The sequence below is a fragment of the Salvelinus fontinalis genome, chromosome 6 (assembly GCF_029448725.1).
Source record: "Salvelinus fontinalis isolate EN_2023a chromosome 6, ASM2944872v1, whole genome shotgun sequence".
NCBI classification, from domain to species: Eukaryota; Metazoa; Chordata; class Actinopteri; order Salmoniformes; family Salmonidae; genus Salvelinus; species Salvelinus fontinalis.
The window spans coordinates 27,046,745-27,064,852 of record NC_074670.1 but is presented as its reverse complement, the minus strand read 5'-3'; the positions used below and the strand labels follow the sequence as shown (position 1 = coordinate 27,064,852).

General features: G+C 40.1%; 2 protein-coding genes and 1 long non-coding RNA gene across 6 annotated transcripts in view; 1 reads left to right on the top strand and 2 right to left on the bottom strand.

Moving 5' to 3' along the window:
• LOC129857508 (uncharacterized) overlaps positions 1-17,811 on the top strand; it is a 28,347-nt gene extending 10,536 nt beyond the window's left edge. For all 3 annotated transcript variants that reach the window (XR_008759911.1, XR_008759912.1, XR_008759910.1), the window contains 2 exons: positions 11,914-11,981; positions 12,834-17,811. This is a non-coding gene — a long non-coding RNA (uncharacterized LOC129857508). The remainder of the gene's footprint in view (positions 1-11,913; positions 11,982-12,833) is intronic.
• rpz (rapunzel) lies at positions 1,549-13,331 on the bottom strand. Of its 2 annotated transcripts, XM_055925831.1 has the most exons (3): positions 13,241-13,331; positions 9,593-9,649; positions 1,549-5,036 (listed from the first exon to the last, which is right to left on the bottom strand). In XM_055925831.1, the coding sequence occupies exon 3, from the start codon at positions 4,940-4,942 to the stop codon at positions 4,259-4,261; it is 684 nt and encodes a 227-aa protein (XP_055781806.1). In that variant the 5' UTR covers positions 4,943-5,036; positions 9,593-9,649; positions 13,241-13,331; the 3' UTR covers positions 1,549-4,258. The 2 variants fall into 2 exon arrangements, with proteins under 2 accessions (XP_055781806.1, XP_055781807.1); XM_055925832.1 differs by lacking the exons at positions 9,593-9,649; positions 13,241-13,331 and adding an exon at positions 7,629-8,959.
• On the bottom strand, positions 5,551-7,622 carry LOC129857507 (uncharacterized). Its single transcript, XM_055925833.1, has one exon. The coding sequence runs from the start codon at positions 6,798-6,800 to the stop codon at positions 6,129-6,131; it is 672 nt and encodes a 223-aa protein (XP_055781808.1). The 5' UTR covers positions 6,801-7,622; the 3' UTR covers positions 5,551-6,128.
• Positions 17,812-18,108: the final 297 nt, after the last annotated feature.

Below are 18,108 nucleotides of genomic sequence, written 5' to 3'. Positions count from 1 at the left end.
AATAGATGTCATCATGAAAAATGAGCAAAAAAGACTGTATAAAATAAGTAATACAAATACTGAGCTACTGTGCCTATAGAAAGTCTACCCTCCCTTTAACTTTTTTCACTAGAGATCTACATAATCTACTCCACATTTTCCAAGTGAAAGAAAGTTATACAAAAACATTTTTAAATAATAATAATAATACAGAAATATCATAATTGGATCATGTGTATTTTGCATTAAAATGTGTGTAATTGTCCTACAGAAAATAAATCCCAGGGTTTTCAAAAGACTGAGGGGAATTATTTTGATCCTAACAAACTCCCCAGTCTCTGCCGGTGACAACCATACCCATAACATGATGCTGCCACTACAATATTTTAAAATACAAAGGGATCAACAACATTGCAGTCACTCCATATTACTGGCGTGTATGACAAAGGGGGAAAAAGAAGCCTGTGTTAAAAAAATCCACTCCAAATCATCCATTCTGTTTGCAACAAGGCCGTTAAGTAATACTGCAAGACAAAAACAGAAAATATCAACTTTTTGGCCAAAATTCAAAACTACATTGTGGTGGCAGCATTACATTGTGGTTATGCTTGTCATCGGCAGGGACTGGTGAGTATGTCAGGATCAAAATAAATATTAATGGAGCAAAACCAAGGTAAAAAGTTCGAGAAAACCCTGCCTCAATTTTCTGAAAACCTAACCCTGGGATAGGGTTTTATTTTTCAGTGAGACAATTACACACATTTTAATGCCAAAGACACACCAGAATGGCTTTCCAAGAGTTGTACCTGAGTGGTCTAGTTTCAGTCCTGACTTAAATTTGCATGAAAATCAGAGACAATATTTGAATATTGATGTCCATCAATGATTCCCAACCAAATGTAATGAGCTTGAGCAATTTTGATAAAAACAATGGATATATGTTGCCCTAAGAGTTATACAAATTTGATGGAATCTTATTCCAGATGATTCACAGCTGTAATGGCTGACAAAGGTGATTCCACCAAGTATTAACTAAGCGGGGTGGAGACTTATCCAATTATGATATTTCAGTTTATTTTGTATTTGTATAGAAACATTTCTATAACCTTCTTTCACTTTGAAAATGTGGAGTAGGTTGTGTAGATCTGTAGATTTAAAAAAAAAATGTAATCCCTTTTTAGTTAAAATTTTAAGGCAGCAAAATTGAAGAGGGTGTAGACTATATTGCATGCTCAAAAACATTTGTCAATTATTCTTTTATACTAATACAATTGCTCAGAGAACGAGATTTTGTTTAACAAGTCTCAAAAGATAGGGTTAAAAATGATATATTTTTGCACCTGTTTTCAATACTCTAGCAGCCTCCCTTTGCCACGGTAACTACACTGAGCCTTTATTAAATTGTATTATTTATTGTATAGACTTTTTTATCAAGGGTGCCAAAAATCATGGACCTGACTGTATGTATTGCCCCTCATCATCATTTTGAGAAAAACCAAGTTAAAATGATAATACTATTGTGAATGCCTCAAGATATTTGAATGCATAAAATCAATCTAATACAAGTGATATTTTACATTCAGTCTTTATTGATAGTGCTGCATAGTACAACCAGCCAACAAAGAACATAACAAAAAATAGGCTATGAAGTTTAGATGAGGAGCATATATTTTCAGAAAGCCCTAAAGTGGTAAATATATTCCCATCTATTAATTTTAACAATACAGAATTATAACTATTTAACAGCCATACATCTCGGTTGAAACAAAATGAAAGACAGGGACTGGTACCACAGAATAGCCATTCCATTGAATATAGGGTTATGAAACATAGATATGGAGAGCTCTCTTGGATCTGTGTGAGTATAGACATGGCATCAGTAACACTGGAAATCTGAGTAGAGGGGTTAATAGCACAGAAGAGATCAAATCAAACTGCAGTCCTTTAGAGCACAAAGAACAAATGAAGTAAAGAACAGAAAACATAACTTTGCGAACCCTTTCTTAGGCAAAGACACAGTAAGGGGACACGGAACATGGACCACAGTGTAAGAAGAGACACTGTCGGTCAGTCATGAGAGAATTCCTATCAAAATAAAAACTACTATGGAAAATTAAGATATATAAAATCCCGAAAACATATACAAAACATCCCCATAATGTATTTGAGTATTTTTTTTAATCTCTTACATTACTTTTGGTGTAAATTGCTTCAAAATATGAAAATAATATAATAGATTAAGTAAAAAGAAAGGGGGTCACAGAGGAAAGATAATTCCCCATAAATTTAATTATTTAGGGTGTGTTCGTAATTTGCGCGCTCTGGGCCTTCATACATTTTGAGTGTTGTCAGATTCTCCGTTTGTATATTCAGAGCGTTTCGCTCTTGGAGCGTTTAGAGGGCACAATGGACGCTCTGGCCGGGGAGTAGGGTTGATCTGAGCGTTCTGACCTCACAACGGCAGTCAAGCACCTAAGCTAACTGGCTAAAGTTGGCTAGCTTGCTAGCTACTTCAAGACACAAATGAGAGAACACCTCACTCGTGTTGTCTAGAGTTTTGGTGACTAACTGTGCTGCTGGCAACAATTTAAATACGTTTTCTTTGCAGATGTTTATTGACACCGGTCATATTCAACGGGTGTTGCGTGTTCGAAAATTAATCAGTTATTCTGCGCTCTGACACACTCAGACTGCTCTGAAATCATAGTAGATGGCCAGAGTGAATTTATGAACGCACCCTTGGTAAAAACAAACACATTTTTTTTGCTAATACTTAATTTATCCGAGATACAAGAGAACCAATAAGAGAGGAAGAACTTAAAGCTAATGTATACTTTGACCTTTTGTATTGTTGTGCGATTAGTTGTCACGTTCACGTATAGTTTAGTGTAGTCACTGCACTTGGTTGGCTTACATCACACCCACCATAATGTAGTGTGTTCATGAAAACAAACAAACACCAAACAACATGGTTGAAAAAGAAACAGTAGTGTTTTTGGACAGTATAGTAGGCCGGTTTTGGTAGTAAATTAAAACAGGCTACAAGTGTTTAGTGTTAGTTACAGTATGATTATCATTCCACTGACTTCATTTTCCGGGCCAAAGCGCTTTGACAGACAGTCGAGTGTTTTTGTTGAATAATTATGGAAGCAACATAATGCTAGTGTTGTGTGTGTGGGGGGTTAACTATAGGATCCCCGCCAAAAATACATTCTTAGATAACTTTGGATATTTGTTCTAAGTTAGATTTTGGTTAAGTTAGATTTTACAGTGCATTATTTAGCAATCGTTTTTTTAATGCTATTTCCAATTAAATGCTAAATAACAGTTAATTTAGCTGCAGATATATAGTTACAAAGGACCTACAGTAATAAGTAAAGTAATACCAGTTAACCCACTGTAAAGTCAATTGTTTTTGTATTTAGGCAATTGGCATGCTATGTTAATAGTGTCCACAGTATAGGTAATGTTTTTTTTTTTACTGAAAGTGCTAGGTTGCATCAGTGGCACTATTAGAATTGCATGGAGTATATATCTGTTCAAATTGATACCCATTATGGTGAATCTTACATTCATGCAACAGAATGAGCCTGTTCTCTGTGTCTCCCTCTAAATCACCAGCAAATACCAGCGAGAACACATTTTTCAAAAGTGCTGAATATTGTCAGACATTAAAACCACTCCATCTTACTCTTTAGAAGATAGGAATGGCATAATTAAATCTAATTGAGAGCCAGTCCAAATGTTGATCGTCAGACCGCTGTGTATGCAGGTTTCCATATCAACATGCACGTATTATATAGGTCTGTTCATTGACTACTGCTGTGGATGAGGCAAATAACTAACTGTTTTCATTCAATTTACTTACCTCTAACTCATAGATACCAACAGTGAATAGCCATGTGATCATTAAAGAATAATGAATTCACATCACATGAGGCTGATGAGGGGAGAAGGGCTCATTATAATGGCCAGAACTGAGCATATGGAATGGCAAACACCTGGAAACTGTGTTTGATGTATTGGATACCATTCCACTAATTCTGCTCCAGTCATTACCACGGGCCCGTCCTCCCCAGTTAAGGTGCCACCAACCTCCTATGATCCACATTGATAGTCAATTAACTGGTTGAATAAATAGAGACGTTGTATACACAGCTGTCCTGGAGTAAGGAGAAAAGTGATGGGGGGGGGGGGGGGGTTCCTAGAGGGAATGTGGAGAGAGTCCTACATATGGAGGATAAGTAGCAGCCTCTACACCTCCTTCTCCTCCTCTTCTTCACTTGCATTTCCGGAGGGCCTCCTGCATCCTCTCCTGCACGTGCTCCATCTTCTCGGTCCACTCGTCGCTGATGCCCTCCTCGTCGTCTCCGATGACAGCGGCGTAACCCATGAGGGCGATCAGGCCGATGCAGAAGAGGTATGTGAGGCGCGTGCACAGGTTCTCCATGGTGCGGCGGTCGCCCTGCGAGTGCTTCAGGTACACCTCCAGGATGGGCCGGCTGAACAGCTTGGGCTTGCCCACCACACCCTCGTAGAGTGTGTGCAGGTTCTGGTCGCCTAGGTCGTTGGAGTAGCTCTTCTCGAAGTCGTCCTTCTTGCGCTCACAGTGCTCGGGCCGTGCCTCCACCATCTCCATGAACTTGCGGAACTGGTTGCGCAGGTTTTCCTCCACACGGCAGTACTGACCGTCCAGCGTCTCCTTCTTGATCTGTAGCAGGGCGCCGCGGTTCTGCTGGGACAGCTGGTCCAGGGCACGGTTGACTGAGCCAAACTCGCGCTTCAGTGTCTGGATGTCCTCATCATCCACGTGGTGCAGCACCACTCGGATTAGAGAGCCGGCCACGCCAAAAATGGGGTTGACCACAGCCGCAGCAGATGAGATGGTGGCCACACACTGCAGCACCTTCACCAGGCCCTGTTTCAGCTTGGCCCGGTCCTCCACGATCTCCATCTCCGACATGATGGCAAGCAGGGGGTCACGACACAGAAGTCAAAACCAGGTAGGGCTTGAAAGGGTTGGGGAGGATGGTAGCTTCTGATTGAGAGACAGGAGTCTAGGAGAAAGAGAGAGAGTAGAGCAATCTATTGACAAGTTCTTAAAAAAAGAAAAGTCAATGTTTTAAACTCTAAGTGTTACATTTAAGACAAAAAAGTATCTATTGTTCCACACTACACAGAGTTAATGTTAGCTTTTTTTAGAGGCGGCAGGTAGCCTAGTGGTTAGAGTGTTGGGCCAGTAACCGAAAGGTTGCTGGATCAAATCCCAAAGCTGACAAGGTAAAATAAATCTGTTGTTCTGCCCCTGAACAAGGAAATTCCCCGGTAGGTCGTAATTGTAAAAAATAATGTGTTCTTAACCGACTTGCCTAGTTAAATTAAACACTCACTGAAGTTCTGTAAATAGTTTGAAATGAACACTAGCCAACACGGTTGAAAATCAACTTCATCAGTATGTTGTACGCTTTGTAACATTCTCTGTGTAAGTGTTTTGAACCTAATAAAGTGGACTATATTTTATCACCATTGGTGATTACATAACTCCATGTAAGAGCATAAAATTAATAACAATTAATAACAAGTGCAAAAAAGCATTTATTTAGAAAAAGTCAAGAAGCAAAAGTACACTTAATCGAAGGTTACCATAAAGTATGCATTCAGACTCATTTCTGAAAATAAATGACAGTCGGCAGTGGTAAATAGAAAACATGAGGGCTGAAGTGCAACACTGATCATAGCAAAATATTATACAATCTAGATTTAATCCATTCCATTCATTGACAAAGAATATCGCCCACCACCCAAAAGGAGATTACTTTTCTTTTTAAATTGAGGGAAGAGGTCTAGACTCCAAACAGCTTTTAACCTTACAGGGATACTTCTGGATGTTGCCAGTGAGGCCCTTTATCTACTTCCCCAGAGTTAGATGACTCGCAGATACCCATAAACTTCCAGTCATTGCGCTAATGCTAGTTAGCAGTGACTCACAAAACTACCTCTAACTTCCTTCATACTGGACACAGACATAAAAATGATACCCATGAGTTCATCTGACTCTGGTGAAGTAGATAAAGGGCCTCATTGCCAAAATCCCAAAGTATCCCTTTAAAGCCCTCATATGGACACCCGACCCTGGGAGTGGATGAGGATCAGTTCCCCTCACACTGGGCCAGCGCCTCATCCATCTTGGCCTGAATTTTCTTCACCCTGGGGGCCCATTTCTCCCTGACTTCAACCTCATCATCCTCTGTGACCACCGTATATGCCATTAGTGTCATCAGGCCCATGCGAAAGACATTAGACAGTTGGGAACACTTTTTCTCCATGACGTCTCGGTTTTGCTTGTAGTGCTCTAGGTACACCTCCAGCAAACCCCTTTGTTCAAAAGTTTTATTCTCTTTTACGACACTGCTGTAGTATGTGTCTAGAGCAAGGGTATCCTTGTCTCTCTCATAGACTTCCTGGAAATCTTTCATGTAGCGCTCTCTTCCCTCAGGGTGGTTTTTGAACTGTTCCACCATGGTGTTGAGGGCGGTGTACTGGTGCTTGATATACTCCTCATACTTGCTGTACTTCTCATTGACCTCGTTCAGGTGAATCTGCTTCAGAATCTGCTGGTTTGTCTTGGAGATGCTTTCCAGCTTGGCGTGGATGTGGCCCAATTGTTGGGTGTCCAGGTCTTGGGTGAGGTCTTTGGCGACCAGGTTCTTTGTCACCTTCACCACTGCAGTGACTATGTCGAAGAGTGGGTTGATGGTGGCGGAGAAGGAGCAGACTTTCTCCATGGCTTGTAGGATTATGACCACTGTCTCCTTGTTCATAGCTGCTGCTACACATACGACTTCACTGTCGTCCTAGAGAGAGAAGAGAGTATTTTAGTATTTACATCGCTCATGTCTGCAAGTAGTGCCAACTTTATTGCATTTCAATCATGTGGGGTGATTTGCTTTGACTTTTATTCAGAATATTCACAAAGCAGCCTCGTGAATCTTTGACAAACTTTTTAGTGTGTACGCACATTCTGCAACTGCATCTGGAATTTAGCTGAATAATAATAGAATATTGTCATACACCTGAAGAACAGATTACAGTCTGCTCTTTGAACATCGGCTGACTCTCTACAACATTGGGACACAACATTATGCCCCTTATTTTTAACAAACAGAACATTAAAAGTATTCTGCTGCAGCCAATGGTTGCTGTCCAGTTCTGAAACTGGAGTTTAAAATACCATGTATGTCACACATTAGATGGAAATGTTAGTTAAATAGTCTTCTCAGAGTATTTTTTAACTAGGCAAGTCAGTTAAGAACAAATTCTTATTTTCAATGATGGCCTAGGAACACTGGGTTAACTGCCTGTTCAGGAGCAGAACAACAGATTTGTACCTTGTCAGCTCGGGGATTTGAACTTGCAACCTTTCGATTACTAGTCCAACACTCTAACCACTAGGCAACCCTACCGCCCCATTGAGGAATGTACCATTTTTTATGTAATCATTGGAAGGGATTACGTCTTTTGATATCAGTGCGATCTACAACTAGAATTATTCAATCTGAAATTGTGACCAAAAAAAACATGTTATTGTGCTAGATAAATTCAATGTCCATTGATTTAATCTAAAATTATGATTAGTAATCGAATCTTACCTGAGTCAAGTCGGAAGCTGTTCCCCTCCTGGTTCTGTAGTAGTACTCTTGGTAATTGTGGTTCTGTAGTGGTAGTAGTAATAGTTGTAGTGGTCTTGGTATTGTGGCTCTGTTGTCTCTGAACTAGCAGCCTTTACATCCATCTGTAAGACCTTGGCCAGTCCTCCGTGCCATGTAAGGGCAGGGTGTAGGAGTGGCTCATGCATACACAATGCTGATTGGGTTACGGGGAAAAGGCTACTCTTCAATCCACTTTTGATTGGTTCACTATCCCACGGCTGCAGTGTTGAGTGATGCCAACTTCCATGGAAATCTTTCATTAATGTGAATGGAACTAGAGGAATGAGGAGTGACAATGACAAAGTGCTAAAAGATTTTTGAAATATTTTGTGGTTTTCTTTGGCTGTGTCTTCAGAAGGTTTACATGGAAATTATCTAGAAAGTTATGATGCAACTGCACACACAAAGATCTACTGAGATGAGGGTGTCCATGGTTGCTGTTTCGAGACAGCTTCTAATGTAGCACTTGGAGATATGTAAAACTTACTCCTCACCCTGGAGTCTCCCCACTTTGTGCCACCATATAGCTAGCTTTTTGTGTGGCGTGACTGGTAAGACGCTTCGGGAGGGCGGTCACATGTGCTAGAAAACAAGAGGTCCTGGGTTTGAGCCTCTGTGTGAGCCGAATCAGGAGGAAGTGGTACTCGCTAAGCAAGAAGCGTGACATCCATTATACTAACGCCAGTACCACAGCTGTCGTGCAACTGATACCCATTGTCAGCTAAGGGGTGCACAGAGCTATAGCAACAGCTAAAATAAAACTGTACACATTGCAGTAAAGTTACGTAAAACAGAAATATATGTAAAATTGTGACCGCTTTAATCAAAGTGGAGGTGATATGTAGGCTACATTAAGAAGTGTCAGAGCCTTTGTATCATTGTTGTGAATAAAATATCTAAGTAAAATGTTGTATCTTTAAAATTCTGTATTTGTATCTGTTGACAGGTGAGTGGATGAATTGTAATGGCTAGCTCCTGGTCTGTGACTCAGATGCCTATAGTGTCCCTTCAATTTCCAGATGATATTGGACAGCAGTGAAGGTGTTAATCGCCATCTCTGTTAGTGAAAGCTAAATCAGTGTGCCGCTAACAGCTTTGCTTCCTCCACTGTCCCTGCGTCCCCTTACTGGGCTCAAACCAGTGGTGGTCTAATCGCAAACACACGTGACCGCCACACGTGACCGCCCTCATTGACAACTTCCTAACCAGTTGCTCTATATAAAATGATCCGATACGATAGCACCATTGGCGACATTTAAGCTAGTTGTGTGGAATAAGCTTATGTCACTTTCTTACCTCCGTTACATTAGCATAGCAGCCCTCCTTTCAGTATTTCAGCACAAGACCGATGTGAATGTGCCTTTATGGAGGGGACTGGTCGCTCCAGTGAGGAAGTCATACCTTTTGAGTGGTAGTTAGAAGCAATGGACGCTAACAGCCACTGGGCGGGACACAGTCATACAGAGAAGCAGGTAGAATATCTGAGCTCAGTTTTGGTGAAAGAGAAACCTGTTGTGGGCCAGCACGGTTGACTTATACTGTAGTGTACTACATACAATACACTATACGATGCCAGATGATACAACTGCACACAAAAAGCTACTGGAATGAGGGTGTTCACAGCTGCCCTCAACCGTACCACAGCTATCGAGCAACTGACACCCAGAATTGTAGCAACAAACAAAATAAGTTTCCATAAAACACACTTATTATTTGACAGAAATGTAGGTAAAATAGTGAAAGCTGTAATCAAAGCGGAGTATGTAGGCTATATTAAGAAGTGTCAGACAGAGCCTTTGTATTATCCATGTGAGTAAAATATCTAAGTAAAATGATCTGAGTAAAATTTGTAAAGAAGTATTTGTAGCCGTTGACAAGTGAGTGGAGGAATTGTAATTGCTTACGTTGGAGGGTTTGACAAGCTCCTGGACTGCGACTTCGTGCTCTGATCGATGTGACGCCTAAAGAAAAGACAACATCCATCAAGATTTGGGGAAAATATGACTGCATCTGTGCACAGCTAATAGTGTTCTTTCAATTTCTAGATGAGATTAGACAGCATTTCTCTCTACAGCCTTTCATGCAGTTTTTAACAGGGGATCACATTGCCTACTACACAAGGACATTGTATTTGTCAGTGAAGGAGTTAACAGCTATCTCTGTTAGCATAGCAGCCCCCCGTTCAACACTTCAGCACCACGCTGCTTTGAATGTGCCTCTATGGAAAAGAATGATCGCTCCAGAGTAGCCGTGATATCAGTGCTAGTAGGTGGAATGTGGAAGTAGAAGTGGTGGTCAGAACCAATGGAAGCTAACAGACACTGGGCAGGACCGAGTCATACAGAGAAGCAGAGACGACAACAGACTGAGCTTAATCTTGGTGGAAGAGAAACCTGTACTATGGCAACACAGTTGCTTAAACTGTTGTGTACTACATCAAAGACACTACTTTACATGAAGTGAAATAATTTCACAGTGCTAATTTAACCTGCATGAGTGAGAGTGATGGACCTTTTCAAAGAGTGGCAGTTGTTTCCAAAGGTGTACCTAGATCACTGCGACTGAAACTGAGGTGGCTTTAAGGTAAAATGCTGGGTCATCTCTTCCACATGTTTGAAATACAAATACAAAATATGTTGTTTTTTGTTTTTAGCTGTGTTTTTCTTCAGGTGTGGGTTTACATGGACATGATCTTGAAAGTTCTTATATGATGCCACATGATGCACACAAAGACCTACTGAGATGAGGGTGTTCATGGTTGCGTTTCTGTTTTACAGCTACTAACAACAGTCACACAGCTGTCGTGCAACTGACTCCCATTGTCAGCTGTTTCTAAGGAGCGCACAGAAGAGATGTAGCCAAAATAATATGGGGGGGGGGGGGGGCTACTCTTCAAACCACTTTTTGCTGGATCACATGGCTACTGCTGCAGTAGAACATACAGTAGCTACAAACCAAAACAGAAGTCTAAAATCTGGAGTAGCAGTGGCATTTGGCAGTGAAGGAGTTAACAATTTTCTCTTTAAGCATAGCAGCCCTCTGTTCAGCACTTCAGCACCAGGCCGAGTTGAATGTGCCTCTATGGAAGAGACTGATAGCTCCAGTGTAGCTGCGATAGCAACGCTAGCAGGCTAAATGAGGAAATCTTGCCCTTCGAGTGGTAGTTAGTGCGCTAACAGCCACTGGGTGGGACACTGAGTCATACAGAGAAGCAGAGAAGACAGACTGAGCTCAATATTGGTGGAAGAGAAACCTGTTTTAGGGCAGGATGGTTGACATAACTATAGTACTACATCAAAGACATTACTGTACATGAAGTTAGATCATTTCACCGTGTTCTAGTGGAGGAATTCAGAGGCTAAATTAACTTATATGAGTTGAGGATTAATGTCTGAGAAGTGATTTCTCATTCTTCACAGTGGTACTTGTGCTCATGTTCAAATATGTTACAGAAACACGTAATTGTAGTCTAAGGTGTTTTTGAAAAAGCACAGCCTTAATGTACCAAAGTCACGAGTTGAATTTGACAGATATCAGACTGAGAGCGGTGTCAAAGTGAGAGCCTGCTCATAATCTCTCTTTTAGTCTCTCACCTCATTGAGTGCAAATGACAGGATAGGAATGCCTGCTGAGACCACAGCCACTAAAAACATGCACCCCAGTTGTGGGATTACAACAGTGGCTAAATGTACATGGGTTCTGGCAGACGTTCACCCACATGTACAGGCGGAGACAAGGGTTTATCAAGAATTGAGGCACTGCACACCATAGTGTGAGGAATACCCAGGTTGCCTGTTTGTCTTTGTTCCCACTCACTCTTGTGCCTGAATCTACCAGAGGGGGCAGTAAATGTACATATTTTTATGGGGGAAAAAACTCAGTCAGTTTTCAGCACCAACTATATGGACTGCGTAGCAATGTCTCTCCAGAGCACGTTTTAACCCTTTACATTCAGGCAAATATTAGTTAGTGGGTTTGGATAGGATGCTATTTAAATTCATATGGGGGAAAGAAGGCACTTGAAAAGAAGCAAATGGGGAGATAGCAGCTTAAAGAAATCTGATTAAAAGCCCAGTTTTCATGAGAATATGATCTGGCTTCCGGTGCCCCTTACCACACCGGTGAGACAACATATGTCACTTTCTGAGATCTGAAATATATCTATGGATACAATTTCTAATTCATTTGGGTAATTATTTCTCTTTTGGTGTCTTTCCCTTTACAGATAACACCGCATCCGAGAAAGAATTTGTTACCCATCACCCCTGACTCAACCCAATACGGCTTTGAAAAGTAGGTCATGAAAGGGTTAATTGTTTTCTTTAACCCGGGGGCCATTTTTTTTTACTTCTAAAACTACAAAAGCAGCAAAGAATTAAGTAAATTAAGAAACATAAAACACTATTACAGACATTTTCACATTAATACTCTGTCTATCATCATCACAGAAATGCAAGCAAGCGGCAATGTAATTTAACCCTTTGTGCAAATGAAGCCTGTGCTTAACTGTTCCTCCCAATTGAATGCTTTATAACTGGTGGTTTCAATTCTACCCATCCCATAGTAAACTGTTTCTACACAGTATAAAAGTGTATGCATGGAAAAGTTGATGTATATGGGCTGTCAACCTAATATGTTATTTCAGGGAAAGAGCTGACCAGGCCCCACGGCAGTTAAACTAACGTCTCCCTTTCTGGTTAACCGATCACCACTGTGCTACTGTATAGCTGAGCCTTCAGAGATTCAGAACATTGCAGCACTCCCTGTTTGAAGCAGTTAGTCTAGGCCCATGTCCTGTAGCCTCAAATACCACCATTATTTCCAAAATAATTAACTTAATTCTAAGTTAAAGCTGGTAATTTGTATTCAAACAACACATTTTGCCTGAGCATGAATGCAAACAAAGCTGTTGCGATGGTGCTTCAATCAGGAAGTGGGCAGTTACTCTCACCACTCTCCCTACAGTGGAGCGGCCATCTTTACAGCTCTCTAAAAAAGCACATAGCAGAGCAAGCTAACAAAATTCTACATGTTATCTCACACTAAAATCTTTACAAAGTTTACCATTTGCATGTTTCCTCTTTATTTGAATAATTTTCTGTCTCTTATTGTTCAATCATGACAGCTTCCCATCTTTCTTTACAGAGCACAGCCTGTGAGGCAGTTTGGGCACTTCCCTTTGGACAACAGCCCTGAGACCAATATAAATCTGACAATAACTGACTAATTAACACAATAGACAACAATACAGTTTCTTCCGGAGTTTTACTGACTTTGTGAGTACTAAATCCAACCAACATCTCCTCTGCAGTAGCATAGAGCCAGCAAGCTCCCTTCCTTTCCCAGCTATGGCTCCCCCTAGCCGTGCTTCCATATTTCCTTGTTTATGCACAGCATAATGGCCTGACCCTCCCTTCTCTATAACATTATACAGACACCACCTAGCACCTGAAAACCTCAATTTTTCTGGATATATTTTGAGATTAGAGTCTCAATATACCCCATATTCATCCAATGGCACCCTAACCATAGTGGAACATAGCTTTTCTTACCTTTACAAAGGGCCTCTCTCTATACCTCTCTCTCTCCAAAGTCCCAACCTCGATAGCCTCCTTCTTCTTCCCAGAAATCCCTGCAAAAGGGGCACTTCCATGTAAGTTGAATGTGTAGGGGTGCTCATTTTGGACTCAACCATTACTGTAAAATACAGAAGTCCCCAGATGCTCAGTAAGGGCCTATTTGGGTACATAGTCCCACAGGCACCAACATGTCCCTTTCAAACGGTATGCCACTGGCCCTATAGCAAATAACCCTCCCCTAACTCCCTCTGTCCTCCCCCCCAATGGCTTTCACATCATATGGCCCATCCACCAGTCATACAGCCAGTACTGAGAAGCAATTGTCACTTGCTGCACAAATGAGCTCTCAGAGAGTTTACACTGGGTTTTTGTGGATACACCATGCCTTGGGGCCTCTTAGAGTGGCCCAAAATCATTGCTAGGGGGTATTTTGGACACACAGAGACCCCGTTTTATTGAAACAGACCATTTGAATGCAGAGGAAAATATTATGGTGTGAATATGATGCAATCAAGCAAAAAGAGAGCATTGTCTCCAAGTGTCCCTCTCCAAAAGTGCAGAGATGTATCCACTGGGACAAGGAGCTTTCCACTCACACAATGAGAAGGTAATTAAGCTCCTGAAGTTTAAAATGTAATTTTTATGAATGTTTTTCTTCATATATTACTAAACAAATCATCATTTTAAGGGGTGGCGGATGACAAATGCCAATTTTGGCGTCCGTGCTTTGAAGCCCAACAGGTAAGCTCACTAATTGACAGGACACATTGCAGTGCATAAGGTAAGGACTTCAATCTTGTTCAAAACTATATGTATATATTTAAATAAAATATTTATTTAAAATATTTTAAGATGTCATATATCAATGGTGTATCGTCTCAAACTGAATATTTACCATATAGTCTACAATGTACACCTACCACTTTATTATAATATTTTATTCAGCACTAGCCTATACTAGCCTACCGTTGAGAGCATGGTCCTGAAACAAGATAACATGATGTTTTTAAAATAAACTTATCATAAAATGAACAAAACATAGCGTAGCAGTTTAAGACTGGACTGAACCAAATTTGATATAGCCTACCTGAATAAGCAGCTATATTTCAGGATCTGACAGTAGGCATCATCAAGACATGACATGAGTATGCTTTCAACATTTCCAATGTTTTAAAACCAAACACTAAAACCTTGTCTTATTTCACAGTATTTCCAAAGTAGAAGTGGTATGAAAAACAAATGCCAGTATTTGGTTTCCTGCGAGTCCAGACTTGAGATGATCTTTGTCCTAAAACAATAAGCCCCCAAACCAGTCATCAACTGCCCAAAGCAAAAGCAGATCAATCCCAACCTTCAGTATCAAAATATAGCGTAAAACGTGGTCTTCATTTTAAAACCTTGAATAACAAACGCCTAAACACCTGCCCAGAACGAATCTCGGCACTACAGCACAGATATGCTATTTAAAATGAATCATGTATTCGTAAACAATGTTAAATTATATTTAATCGAATAAAAATGAGACACTAGGTGCATTCAGAATATGGAGACAGGCTTCAGCGCAGGACTGGAGATGTCAGCTGCTGGCGCGCGCCTGTCGCGTTTGTTCACGAGAACAGCTGCAGCTGTCTGGCTAGAATAGAGCACATTTGTGAGCGGAATAAGCACCAATAACAGAAAATAACTGGCCATTTATCTTAACAGTAGCCAATAGCCATGGTGGTAGTAAGCTTCATATTTTAGTTGTCTGACGGCGGTTTGAATGCGTAAATATTTACATGTAGGCCTACACAAACATGGACGTTGCGAAAGATAGACGCCCTTGTTGATGGGGGTTTGTTTGCACACAGGTAGACCATTGCATGGGCTACAAGGGAAACGCTAACCTAAATACCGGTGCATACTATTCGACAAATTAGGCCTCTTATAAGAGCATATGATTTGAGCATTTTACATTTTAAACCATTCCTTCTAGCTACCTAAAGTTGAAGTATGCATAAGGGATTAATGCAAGGCTAAATGTCGCCTTTCACTATAAGTCCTAACACATATCAATAAAATCAATCAATATCTGCAGTGTAACAGTATCGCATTCCCATAATGACATGAGGCAGTGCAGAGCATGCTATGTGGCTACGCTATGTTATGCGTGCGTAAAACACGCGCCAACGTCACTACGCTTCTACATTGGAACAGAGCATATGGATGAAATACAGTAATGAATGAATGCCTTCACTTTTGTTTAATTAATGTTCTTTATAATGTTGTAATTTTTGAATATCTGTACTATTTATCAGGGGGGTCATGTACTCCAAAAATATGAGGGGCACAAAGTATGTGAGGATGGCTTGGGGGTGGTCAGGAGGGGAACTTGGGTCCTGTTCATTAGTTGGAGAATTTGGAATTTTTCAAACACATTACACATATTTGTCTTGCCATCTAAAGCCATAATCATTATGCTTAATTCTATGTTAAACACTTTTGTTTTTCTGCATATCTAAGCATACCTTTTGAGCTGTCTGTATCCTCCTGATTAGTGGTTATTCTTTAAAGAAACTAAATATGCTTCTCTGCATCTCTGCTAAAATATGGGTAAAATATTGAAAGGAATGTGAGTCTTATTCAGTACATTTAGTTATTGCTTGCTTTTCTAAAGTCTACCGATCTTGCCAGCAGGCATGTCAGCGAAGATGATAGTTAGACAAGCTAGCTACTCTAACTTGATTGATTGCCTCAACCTATCTGGGATAGCTAAAGCCAACATAAAATTGCTAGGTTGCTAGTAGTATTGAATTGTTTTATTAAATTCAGATTGTGTGTCACTGATCTACACAGAATACCCCATAATATCAAAGTGGAATTGTGTTTTTAGAAATGTTAACGAATTAATAAAAAATTAAAAGCTGTCTTGAGTCAATAAGTATGCAATCTTTTTGTTATGGCAAGCCTAAATAAGTTGAGAAGTAAAAATGTGCTTAATTAACAAGTCACATAATAAGTTGCCTGGACTCGCTCTGTATACAATAATACTGTTTAACATGACTACTCCATCTCTGTACCTCACACATACAATTTTCTGTAAGGTCCCTAAGTCGAGCAGTGAATTTCAAGCACAGATTCAACTACAAAGACCAGGTAGGATTTTCTGTGTTTTGCAAAGAAGGGCACATATTGGTAGAAGGGTAAAAAAAACTGACATTGAGCATTGTGCAGTTATTAATTGTACACATTAGATGATGTATCAATACACCCAGTCACTACAAAGATACAGGCATCCTTCCTAAATCAGTTGCCGGAGAGGAAGGAAACCACTCTTGGATTTCACCATGAGGCCAATGGTGACTTTAAAACAATAACAGAGTTTAATGGCTGTGATAGGAGATAACTGAGGATGGATCAACAACATCGTTACTCCGCAATAGTAACATAAATTACAGAGTGAAAAGAAGGAAGTCTGTACAGAATAACAAATATTCCAAAACATGCATCCTGTTTGCACTAAAGTAGCTGTATCATGTTATTGTTTGGAAATAACTAGGGAGTTTTTTTAGTATAAAAAGAAACGGAATAGAACTAAGCACAGGCAAAATCCTTGAGGAAAACCTGGTTCAGTCTGCTTTCCAACAGACACTGGGAGACAAATTTAAATTTCTACAGGGCAATAATCTAAAACACAAGGCCAATTATGCACTGGAGTTGCTTACCAAGACATCATTGAATGTTCCTGAGTGGCTTAGTTACAGTTTTGACTTAAATCATCACCTTGAAAATCTATGGCAAGACTTGAACATCGCAGTCTAGCAGTGATCAATAACCAACTTGACAGAGCTTGACACATTTTTTAAAGAATATTGAGCAAATATTGCACAATCCAGGTGTGCAAATCTCTTAGAGGCTTTCCCAGAAAGACTCCCAGCTGTAATCACTGCCAAAGGGGATTCTAACATGTATTGACTCAGGGAGTTTAATACTTATCTAATCAAGATATAATAGTGTTTTATTTTCCATTAATACAAAATATATATACTTTTTCTTCCACTGACATAACATGGTATTTTGTGTATATCATTAACCAAAAAATGACAATGAAATCAATTTGAATCCCACTTTGTAACAAAACAAAATGTGGAAAAAGTTGAGTGTGAATACCATCTGAAGGCACTGTATATACTGTATATAATGTAAATATCTTTAAACAGGACAAATCTGAGGGGGGCATGTGCCCCTGTGACCCCTTTGGGCATGACACCTCTGCTATTTATGTTTGTGTTATTGTTATAATAAACAATGGGAAAATAAATACATCAGAGCAATATTTCAGGGTAAGGTTCTTCTGTCCATGATATGCCATAAATGTTGATGTTTCTATGTTCATTTATATGTTTTCTATAAACACTAGGGCTAGGCAATGGAAGATGGAGCCTATATGCAATAGATTATTACAAATGACATAGACTGGCTATACTGTATGCTGCTTTAGTGACGATATTCAATGCAACATTGTACAGAGAGTTGTTTTGTCAATAAAATGTAATATTTCAAGACGTTAAAGTGTAAAGTGTTAGATTGTTACTATAACCTCTTCTCATATACATTGTTTATAATTCAGACACAGTGGCGGATTTAGGTATAGGCGACATGGGCATTGCCGGGGGTGGTACAGGGCCCCCACACAATATTTTTTGGAATGGTGACATTTGCACAATAGGTTTTCTATCGTTCATTTGCACGTCACGTCAATGATATCATGTCACCGTGTGGGACTGTGGGTCAATTAACCTTGTCGGAGTGGGCGCCCTGATTCTAGTTTGTGAGCTAGGCAGGCTACTGCCTGGGAAGGT